This window comes from Tachysurus vachellii, chromosome 12, assembly GCF_030014155.1.
Source record: "Tachysurus vachellii isolate PV-2020 chromosome 12, HZAU_Pvac_v1, whole genome shotgun sequence".
In the NCBI taxonomy this organism is placed as follows: Eukaryota; Metazoa; Chordata; class Actinopteri; order Siluriformes; family Bagridae; genus Tachysurus; species Tachysurus vachellii.
Genome location: NC_083471.1, coordinates 27,252,962 through 27,265,461, shown reverse-complemented (window position 1 = coordinate 27,265,461; position 12,500 = coordinate 27,252,962). Strand labels below are relative to the sequence as shown.

General features: G+C 41.5%; 1 protein-coding gene across 1 annotated transcript in view; it reads right to left on the bottom strand.

Moving 5' to 3' along the window:
* The window catches only part of si:dkey-215k6.1 (transmembrane protein 132C), a 75,357-nt gene that overhangs the window by 14,335 nt on the left and 48,522 nt on the right, over positions 1-12,500 (bottom strand). The window contains exon 3 of the mRNA XM_060883253.1: positions 12,420-12,500. This exon is cut by the window's right edge and continues 103 nt beyond it. Coding sequence (XP_060739236.1) covers positions 12,420-12,500 — 81 coding nt within the window. The remainder of the gene's footprint in view (positions 1-12,419) is intronic.

Below are 12,500 nucleotides of genomic sequence, written 5' to 3'. Positions count from 1 at the left end.
TTTGCGTGTGTTTGCGTGCGTTTGTGTGTTTGTGTGTGTTTGCGTGTGTTTGTGTGTTTGTGTGTGTTTGCGTGTGTTTGTGTGTGTTTGTGTGTGTTTGTGTGTGTTTGTGTGTGTTTGTGTGTGTTTGCGTGTGTTTGTGTGTGTTTGTGTGTGTTTGTGTGTGTTTGTGTGTGTTTGCGTGTGTTTGCGTGTGTTTGCGTGCGTTTGCGTGCGTTTGTGTGTGTTTGTGTGTGTTTGCGTGTGTTTGTGTGTGTTTGCGTGTGTTTGCGTGTGCATGATTGTGGTAGAAGGTTCATCGTGGCTGATGATCAGGTTCTTCAGACCTTTGTAGTTATATGATCTTTGAGTGTTTTATGTTATATTGAATTCTATCAGCTGCTTCATTTCTTACAGCTTTATCACTTCAATCTATAAAAATATAATTACTCTTTTATGTCTGAAAGGCTGCTTAATATAATAAATATTACATATAAAGGTCATCACATTACACATAATTAAAAGTAGAATGAATAACATAGTGTTATAACTCTGAATAGTGCACTTACAGCTCACTGATTAAATAATAAAAACGGTTTCTAGTCTTACTTTAAATATTTAAAATGTAATCTTCTTCATGTACACAGCTTTACACAAACATTATCTAAATATCCAACATCACTGTTAACATAACTGTTCAGAGACACATAGGTCAGTGTGTGTATATGTGTGTGTGTGTCTGTGTGTGTGCATGTGTGTGTATGTGTGAATGTGTGTGTGTGCACGCATGTCTGCGTGTGTGTGTGGGTGTGTGTGTGGGTGTGTATGTGTGTGTGTGTTTGTGTGTGCACGTGTGCGTGTGTGTGTGTGTGTGTAAATAATGTAAATGTGATCAGGTCAGACTGCGGTTGTGTGTGAAGTGAACAGGAGAAGAAACACGACCACAGTGCAGAATTAATCCCTCTCTCAGGACACACAAAAGCTCCGATCAATAAAACATCACCGGGAAGTCGAGCGTGAAACATCCGAGCTGTCCTCCAACACACACACACACACACACACACACATATACACACACACACATACACACACACACACACACACAGTGGACTTTATAATGGAATTAAGTGTGTAATGGGATGATAAATTATAATCAGTTTATGTCTAACACACTGTACAGACAGACAGACAGATTACTAGACAGACAGACAGACAGATAGATAGATTACAGTACAGACAGACAGACAGATTACTGTACAGCGATTTAGTTATAAATCTATATACACATATATGCATATATATATATATATATACTTATTTATTTATTTACATATATTTACACATATACATATATAAGTACATACTGCATATAATGTGTAGTGCTACTGTAAGGATGCCCAATAGTACACTGTGTGCACTGACACGTATGAGCATATTGCACATGTTCATTTGCTGATTCCATTATCTGTTTGTTAATTGTACATATTCCATCCATCCATCTTCTACCGCTTATCCGAACTACCTCGGGTCACGGGGAGCCTGTGCCTATCTCAGGCGTCATCGGGCATCAAGGTGCCAACCCATCACAGGGCACACACACACACTTTCATTCACTCACACAATCACACACTAGGGACAATTTTCCAGAGATGCCAATCAACCTACCATGCATGTCTTTGGACCGGGGGAGGAAACCGGAGTACCCGGAGGAAACCCCCGAGGCACGGGGAGAACATGCAAACTCCACACACACAAGGTGGAGGCGGGAATCAAACCCCGACCCTGGAGGTGTGAGGCGAACGTGCTAACCACTAAGCCACTGTGACCCCTAATTGTACATATTGTACACACATATTGCACTAACTATATGTATGAGCAAATTGCACATTTTCACGTCACGTCATTATCTTTATCTTTACCTGTACATCTGTATAACTGTTCTGCAATTTCTGGAGTTTGATCCTAAGAATTTCACTCACCAAGGCACATGTGCTGTGGTGATGTGACAATAAAAGTGACTTGACTTGTTACGTCATGTGAGTGAAGTGACTTCCTGTAGTGTGTTGTGTTCTCTCAGCTCTAAAGAGTCGTCCCAGCTAAAGAAAAATCTGAGCTTGTTACTGAGAAACACAAAGAAGTGTAAACTACTCTGTCATGAAGATGTGGAGAACTTCAGGTTCCAGCTTCACCTCTGACTGAGACACAGCATTTAGCAGACTCCTTTATCCAAAGTGACTTACATTTTATTTCAATTTATACATGAACAATTAAGGGTTAAGAGCCTTGCTCAAGTGGCAGCTTGGTGGACCTCGGATTCAAACTCATACCTTCTGATCAGTAATCTAACACCTTAACCACATGTCCAATCAGAGTCTCAAAGGAAATAAATCGCTCTTTGTTGATGCCACTGTGTACGCCTGTGTTCAGCCTCTCATGGCCCGAAGTCACCACAATATTTATCAACAATCTGTATAGTCATATAGTATATACTGTATATATATATATGGCAAACACACCACTGCAGGCAAGCCAACAGAACTGCTCCTCATCCCCTTAAACCAGCAGTGGGCAACACCTCTGAGTGTGGCTGCAAGGTTCGATGGCCAAACTCAGCTAATGTTTCACTTAGTCTTCTGCTCCTAAATTGGTTTCCCGAAGAGGACGACGCTCCCCAATCTGCCGAGCCCGAGCCTCATTCCTGGGGTCTGCCTTGCTGCCTACCACTTCACCCACACTACTAAACTTCCAGCACGATCACCACACCTGGGTGATCACCGGTGCTGCCTTCATGCTTTTCCTTTGTTTTGCTGCACTAATATTTCCTCATCCCTGCCTCCCTGCCCCTGTGTTCCCCTCACTGCCACGGGTGTGACTATATACAGTATATATTTATATATATTCTCTGTATATCTATTTATTTGTGTAAATCTGTACACATGTCTATTTTGCACTACTAACTGCTTTTTGTGGCTTTGTTCCCATGTGCAATGACAATAAAATCTAAAATGAAATTAAATGTTTATGGTGAAATGATTACGATGTTTATTTTCTGGGTTCACTTTAAATCTTAAGTGTGAATCTGAGTGTGAACGAAGCTGCTAAAATACTGTGAATGTAAATCTGGATTAGACCGTATACGTTACTCACAACGTGTGTTGTAACTGGTGACCGTGTGCAGCTGTAACAGATCTGTCCGTTACTATAGTAACAGTGAGCTGTGTGTGCACGCGCTCAGTTGTGAGATGGTTAGGAATCATGTGACCTTCTGAGATGGAGAATTCTACAATGGGGAGTTTTTAAACACATTCTTTTGTTTCTCCTTTTCTAAATTGTTCGATAACAAACGCAGACCGCTGTGGAAGACACAGCCGTTCATTCACGTCTCCCGAATCTAAGTGCAGTTCAGGTTCAAATACCAGAGCGGATTTTTAGACAATAACCTGAAAGTGTAATTGTGCAGTCTGAACTGCAGGATGGTGGAATGTTTACTGCATCTACATGGCAGGAACTATTTAACCTGGACAGTCAGCATTTAATTCACACACTGACTATCAATTAAAAATATTAGTTGTTTAATAAAAGAATAAAATGACAGAGGACCTGAGGAAAGAGTAAACTGTCGTCATTACTGCAGTGAGAATCGATCCCTCGTGTCACTAACAGCCTCCATCAGCTAACAGATTCACAAATAAATCATTAAATGGAAACGAGGGCACGGAGGAACACGGCCCACGGGTGTGGAACATCCGAGGGCTTAAAATACACACTTTAGGGCGCATTGATGATTAGACACAGCCTTTAGCGCAGGTCAGCCATGTTTGTAAAAAGGTTAATGGAGGTGCGAGCAGAGGGTGTGATGGGCTTGAACACAAACACGCTGTACATTACCACTATGTAGGGCACATAAACACCGGCCCACTGCGGACGTGTCCTAATCCACACCTTCTATTCACTATATAGGCCATTCAGCAACTTTAAATGTCACAGTGCATATGGGTATTCAGTACACAAGGTGCATCATTCTGCAAGCTAACCTACGCTAATGCATCATGAGACTTTATACTTCCTCTGATATTTTCCCCAACACTTCAGGAAAGGTCACATGACAAGGGCATCATCATACTTTTATCCTGAACCTGACCAATCAGATCTACGGAACGGATCTACACTGAGTGGCTAATTTTAATTAGCCTGGGCTGAAGAGCCATCAGGTCAACACTGACATGCTAATGACACCGGAGTGTACTCTGGAAATTAGCTCCTAATTAGCTTGTATGCTAATGACCTCACAACACACAGATCAGAGATTCACTGTGCAATTACACAACTCTGTGTTTATGTAGAGCTCTTCACACGACTCTCCGTGCTCCTGCAGGATGATGCTAAACATTAATAATATGACCCTGTGTGATTAAGTGATCCAGCAAGAGGAACTCTGAGGAACAATCAGTCCAGTCCACTCCTGACCACCAGGGGCACTGAAGATCACCTAGATACCTTCCTGTATCTGTATCCTGTATCCTGTAACACGTCTACACACACACACACACACACACACACACACACACACACACACGCGCCCACACACACACACACACAGAGTTTAATGTGGAACATATCAGTTCCAGCAGCTTGAGGTGAAACTAAAGCTAAACTCAAACAGCGTTATTACCCTAAACCCAGCCTGGTTAATAATTATGTCCTTCTGTCTCTCTCTCTGTCCTTCTGCCTGTGGAGCTAACTATCTGAGGCTATGTCCCAATCCACTAACTGTCTTCTTTTCTGTGATTTAGGATGCAGCCCAGGTTCAGTCTTTCCATGGTCATGTCCTAAATCCTTCATTAAAGTTACCATGCATTAAACATGCTTTGTCTGCTGCTTAGCACGCTAGCTAAGAAGAAAATTGGTGTGTAATAAGTCTGCATAGTAGAACTGAATCTACTGGAGAGGACGAATGGAGAGAGAGAGAGAGAGAGAGAGAGAGAGAGAAACAAATGTGTCTCCCTCTGTGTGTGTGTGTGTGTGTGTGTGTGTGTGTCCAGTGTGATTGTGCAATTGCATTTCAGTTATATGGTAATTAAACAGTGTGTGTTTATGCAAATCACTTCATCTGTGTTAATATTGTAACTTTCAAATTTTAGCTTTCATTTCCAACTTTTAACTCAGAAGCACGCACACACACACACACACACACACACACACACACACACACACACACACACACAGATAAGAGGTGAAATATTGGATTAGAGTGAATGGAGATGAATGTTCACATTCAGCCATAATGAATGAATTATAATTAAACATTTTATTGTGTATCCATGGCAACTGTGTAGCACCATGCCAACTTTTAATTACAAACACAGATGCTGTTTATTATCTCTCTCTCTCTCTCTCTCTCTCTCTCTCTCTCTCTCTCTTTGTGTGTCACTCTTTCTCACAGACATTAATCTGTGTCCTGCCCACTATCTGCTGCACAGCCTTCTGGGTAATTCAGCAACTCATTGGACTCATCAAACAACAAAGATAAACAAGTGCTCCAATTAAGAATTAATTAGAGCTCAGACCCAGCACTGCTGAAGAAGAACCCATAGAGAGAGAGAGAGAGAGAAAGAGAGAGAGAGAGAGAGAGGTTATTGTTATGTATCATTTCATACATTCTGTCCCATTCCTTCATTTCCTCTAATACTTTATTTACTTCAGGAAGTAAAAGGCAGACATTAAAGCTTGGGCTCATTCTGATTGGCTAACTTTCATCATCTGCTCCATGATAATTGGCTGTGACCTGATGATGGTATGTGTATGCGTGTGTGTGCGTGTGTGTGTGTGTCTGTGTGTGTGTGTGTGCGTGTGTGTGTGTGTCTGTGTGTGTGTGTGTGTAGATTATAGATGAAGGAGGTTTTGAGTCAGAAGGAGCTTTTACACCATCTTTCACTTTCACACTCATTACTGTACCATCGACCCACATCACCAGGTCACCACCACAGAAACTGAGCTGTTACCTGTCTTGGGTGTGACAAGGTTCAGCAAATTTTACATACTTTTAAATAAAGTGTGGACGATGGATATGCGTTGCTCATCGTGTCCTGGCTGATGGTGTTGGAAAGATGTGAGGAGCAAACGTCCTGGTCCACTCTCTGATCTTCTGTTCAGCTTGTGACTCAAAAAACAACCATTTTCTCTGTAGTCAGTCGTACACCGGCACACAAAGGCCAGTCTTCAGAGGTTCCATGCAGATGACTATTTCCTGTTCAGAGCACCACATGCATTTATTCACTCATTCACCATTATTAAGTGTTTTATCCTGGTCATGCTGTTGGATCCAGAACCCACTCCAGGAAGACAGGGCTGGAGGTGAGAATACACTTAGAGGGGAACACAGGTGATCACAGGGAACTGCTGTGAGTCCTGATACACCCTCACACACAATTACTGCTCACACTCCACACTTACAGGCTGGATGAGGCACCGACCTTAACCTTAGGCTACAGACCTGCCATGTGACACAGGAAAAACAGATTAAACACTCTCTCTCTCTCTCTCTCTCTCTCTCTCTCTCTCTCTCTCTCTGTCTGTCTGTCTGTCTGTCTGTCTGTCTGTCTGTCTGTCTGTCTCTCTCTCTCTCTCTCTCTCTCTCTCTCTCATCTTTGGACCAGGTCTGTGTTTAGATGAACAGATTTAGCAGCACTGCATCCAGTCACACTGCCTCCTGACTCCATCTCACACCCAGTCCACTTCTGTAGTGTTAATCCTGTAGCAGCTGCACAGAGAACCTGAGGCAGGTTGTGGAATGAAACATGTGAAGGATGTGACAGATGTGATCATAAAAGAGTCCACAAGCTGCTTAACCAGCCACATCCTCATTGTTCCCAAACAAAATGTGGCCCTTTGGTACTGTAATGGATTCACAAGGCTTCAGAATCTGACATCTATTCTATACTGTGACTGGATGAGATCATCAGGCTCCGCTACAATACAGAAGAAAGACTCCAGAGTCCCCAGAAACCAGACCAAACACCTCACCAAGATCTGAATGTCTGAAGGACAGAGTGAAGATCAGTGGTGTTCATACTCAGTAGAGCTGGAAGCAGATCTTTCAGAACAACTGGAAGAACATCTGGTAAGACGTGTGTTATTGTTCTCCCTGCTAAAAAAACAGCATTGCTGGTCTAGCATAAGGTATGTTTTGCATGCTGGGACCAGCTTGGGATGGTGGTGTGCTGGCCCAGCATTAGGTGGTGGTTGCTGGTGTGCTGGCTGACCAGCCTGGGATGCTGGTGTGCTGGTCAACATATGTTGTCTTTTGGATGCTAGTATAATCCCAGCAAGACCACAACAAAACCCATTCGTTACATATCACATTTCCTAGTGCATATTCATAGTTAAATAAAGACCAAGACAATTTTATAGAGAATTGTAATTCACTTTTTAATAAAGAAAAACATTCTGGATATTCCTATCATTTACATGGCTTATATATGTGTGTATATATATATATATATGTGTGTGTGTGTGTGTGTGTGTGTGTGTGTGTGTGTGTGTGTTTCGTATCCTTGCAAAAAAGTGGTATCGCTTATCCCTAATAGACAGGAGTCTATTAGGGATAAGATAAAATCCAACAGGAGTTTGGAGTCAAACAATGCTAAACTCTATTTGTCTCAATTAAGAGGTAGTTAAGTTGTTTGTTTTATTAGTAAAGCTGTAATGTGAAGAGATATTACCCAGCATCAGCGGTGCTATGCAACCTTTAAAGCAACTATGTTCACGAAGGTAAATGTAATTCCTGCACTTTCCTAAAATAAATCTCGCAATGTTTTCGACTACATTATATACCTTACAGTGTTTATCATATTAGTATAAGTGCACGTGTTCCAGATCATCATGTTTTTGCCACCGTAATTAAGATTTTCTTTTGGGGTAAATAAAAAACTTCCTCTTCTATACGACGAATCTGCTGATCACTGGGAATCAGAATGTTGGCATAGGTGAGGTACCTGGATGACGGCTGCACGGCAGTTGTTTCACCTAGCGAAATTAAGGACTTTAACTACGACATGTTTGACCAAACTCAGGTTTATTGGGTACGATGGAAGCAAGACTTCTTCAGGGCACAAATACTGATGCTTAAAGGTATGTAACTTAAGCAGTAGCTGTTTTATCGTAACTCATTCACTGCACAATATAAACAAATGAGTGATATATAGTTTTGTATATATATATATATATATATATATATATATATATATATATATATATATATATATATACAGGGAGTGCAGAATTATTAGGCAAATGAGTATTTTGACCACATCATCCTCTTTATGCATGTTGTCTTACTCCAAGCTGTATAGGCTCGAAAGCCTACAACCAATTAAGCATATTAGGTGATGTGCATCTCTGTAATGAGAAGGGGTGTGGTCTAATGACATCTACACCCTATATCAGGTGTGCATAATTATTAGGCAACTTCCTTTCCTTTGGCAAAATGGGTCAAAAGAAGGACTTGACAGGCTCCGAAAAGTCAAAAATAGTGAGATATCTTGCAGAGGGATGCAGCACTCTTAAAATTGCCAAGCTTCTGAAGCGTGATCATCGAACAATCAAGCGTTTCATTCAAAATAGTCAACAGGGTCGCAAGAAGCGTGTGGAAAAACCAAGGCGCAAAATAACTGCCCATGAACTGAGAAAAGTCAAGCGTGCAGCTGCCAAGATGCCACTTGCCACCAGTTTTGCCATATTTCAGAGCTGCAACATCACTGGAGTGCCCAAAAGCACAAGGTGTGCAATACTCAGAGACATGGCCAAGGTAAGAAAGGCTGAAAAACGACCACCACTGAACAAGACACACAAGCTGAAACGTCAAGACTGGGCCAAGAAATATCTGAAGACTGATTTTTCTAAGGTTTTATGGACTGATGAAATGAGAGTGAGTCTTGATGGGCCAGATGGATGGGCTCGTGGCTGGATCGGTAAAGGGCAGAGAGCTCCAGTCCGACTGAGACGCCAGCAAGGTGGAGGTGGAGTACTGGTTTGGGCTGGTATCATCAAAGATGAGCTTGTGGGGCCTTTTCGGGTTGAGGATGGGGTCAAGCTCAACTCCCAGTCCTACTGCCAGTTTCTGGAAGACACCTTCTTCAAGCAGTGGTACAGGAAGAAGTCTGCATCCTTCAAGAAAAACATGATTTTCATGCAGGACAATGCTCCATCACACGCGTCCAAGTACTCCACAGCGTGGCTGGCAAGAAAGGGTCTAAAAGAAGAAAAACTAATGACATGGCCTCCTTGTTCACCTGATCTGAACCCCATAGAGAACCTGTGGTCCATCATCAAATGTGAGATTTACAAGGAGGGAAAACAGTACACCTCTCTGAAGAGTGTCTGGGAGGCTGTGGTTGCTGCTGCACGCAATGTTGACGGTGAACAGATCAAAACACTGACAGAATCCATGGATGGCAGGCTTTTGAGTGTCCTTGCAAAGAAAGGTGGCTATATTGGTCACTGATTTGTTTTTGTTTTGTTTTTGAATGTCAGAAATGTATATTAGTGAATGTTGAGATGTAATATTGGTTTCACTGGTGAAGATAAATAATTGAAATGGGTATATATTTGTTTTTTGTTAAGTTGCCTAATAATTATGCACAGTAATAGTCACCTGCACACACAGATATCCTCCTAAAATAGCTAAAACTACAAACAAACTAAAAACTACTTCCAAAAATATTCAGCTTTGCTATTAATGAGTTTTTTGGGTTCATTGAGAACATGGTTGTTGTTCAATAATAAAATTAATCCTCAAAAATACAACTTCCCTAATAATTCTGCACTCCCTGTATATATATATATATATATATATATATATATATATATATATATAATGAGGGAGTAAGGATCACTGACCGCAATTTAACAAAAAACAAAGTATTTTTTTAGTTTCCATTTATTAATTTGTGTGTGTGTGTGAGAGAGAGAGAGAGAGATTATGACTGGTGGTGTTTATTGTAAGTGTTTGTTACCTTTTTAGACCCCTTTATCATGTGTAATGTTGCTCCCATATAAAACAGTTCAGCACAAGCCCAGACATTTTTAGGGTCATGATTGAGGACAATGTCCCGTCCAGAGACAAACTGTGTCGTGTTTTTTTTTTATTGGTTGTTGCGTTAAATCTTACCCAGATACAACAGTGCTATTTTCTGATTGGCTGTTGTGTAGCCTTTTTTTTGATTGGTTGATAAGTGTCAGGCTCGACTAAGAGCTCCAGAGGAGACACGCTTGGTTCCTGCCCGGTTCCATAGAGACAGCGGTGCGGACTGATACATTTTGGGTGATGCGGCTTATTAAATATATGATAAATAGTCAAAAGGTTTTTCTGCATGAGAAATACAATGCGTGGCGGGAGAGTGACAAAAGACAGAAATGAGGGACTGTCACTCTCAATGCGTGACACTTGACAGCCCTGTATACATATATATAATGTGTGTGTGTGTGTGTGTGTGTGTGTATGTATATATATATATATATAATATATATTAAATGTTTTTATTCTTTGTTATTACAGTTTATTCAAAAGAGGGAGCAAAAGAAATAACACACTTATAATTAAATATATTCCAATATATTGTGTTTTAATCTTATATTAATGTGTTACATAGAAACATACACAAGCAAAAATAAAGGTTGTTCCCATAAAGCTCATTCCAGCAAGATCATACTGGTTAACCAGCTACACCAGCCCCGTTTTGCTTGATAACACCATGACTATGCTGGTCACCCAGCTATAACAGCACTATAACAGCACTGACCAGCACTGACCAGCACTGACCACCACTGACCAGCACTATACCAGCACTATACCAGCACTGACCACCACTGACCAGCACTGACCAGCACTATACCAGCACTGACCAGCACTATACCAGCACTGACCAGCATTATACCAGCATTATACCAGCACTATACCAGCACTGACCAGCATTATACCAACATTATACCAGCACGAACCAGTAAAAACCAGCCTGGACCAGCATGGAATTCATGCTGGTTTATGCTGGATTTTTCAGCAGGGCTTTCAGCTGCCTGAGTGTTTTTTTCCTCTCACACTACAGCAACATTCCAACTATTAGAGTTAATTATGAATTAATGACACCATTTATACTGTTGTTCTGTTGAACGTTGAGGAATATCGGTGATGTGAGTTAGTTCCTCTGACTGGGTGACTTAAAATTTTAAATGAGATTTAATATAAGTGAAACTGACAGTGAGTCTGATCTTCTTCTTCTATAATGATTTATCTTCAGGTGTTTTTACCTGGACCTTTGTTTAGGGGTGTGGCTTTTTAGAGGATACTGAAATAGGGATTGGCTGCGAAAATCACTGACCGTACTTTTAATGGATGATTTTTTCCCCTTGTGTGCCGTCACATGATGTGAATGTGTGTGTTTATGTAGAGAGAGTGTGTGTGTGTGTGTGTGTGTGTGTGTGTGTGTTTTCACAATTGTCATAATCATTCTGCTAAGCACAAAATGTGCTAAGTAGCTCCAATAATTCCCTGCACTCAATGTCGTGTGTGTGTGTGGGGGTGTGTGTGTTTTGTGGCCTTCCATGTGTAAAATTAAAGATGTGACAGTGGCTTTAAGCTTGTTCATTTAACATGGCATGCATGAAGACCCCGGGCCACACACACACACACACACACACACACACACACACACACACACAATGACTGCACTGATCTCAGCAGCTCGTCCTGACTGTGACAAAAATCCTTCTTAAGAGCTTAACCCTCTGACCACACACACACACACACACACACACACACACTTTGTATTAGTTGAAGTGAACCAGTATTAGACGCAATTTCTTTTTATTTAAATTCCAGATTCGTTCAAACCAAATCCACGAGGCTCTAAAACGCACCGTATTCACTCTGTAGTGTTATTGGAACCTTCTGGTTCTAAAACATCTAAAACCCAAGAGTAGAAAACGTGCATCTCACTGATCTAATGTACTGTGTAGCAGTGCACTACAGAGTGACCATCATTCTCCAGTATAGGACACAGAGAGTAGGGAGTATTAGTTAAGGGGTGTGTATACTTATGCAACCAGGTGGAAAATATCTGGTGTGATTTATCTCATGGATTTCCTTTCATCACAAAACCCTGACATTTTAACAGGGGCGTGTTTATGTGTCCGCTGTATATGATGCCTATGATTGGCTAGTTTCACTGTGATTGACAGGGGAGAGAGTAAATAGGCCCCTCCCACACAGCGATCACACCCTCCTTATAACCAGACTCAGATGTCAGTGGCATCATGGGGTCTAATCATGTGACCTCCAGACAGCAGGGTGGCTGTGTTTATACCCCACTCAGGTGTCTGAGTCCCTGTAAACTTCTGGCTCTGACCTTCTACTTTTAATGCAGCAAGACAGGAAGTTTTCTGACCTCAGAGAGTGGGACGATGCCCAGGACATCCCTCTGTCTGACGTAGACGAGTGTGACAGATTCAGCGGTTTCTCCTGTAGA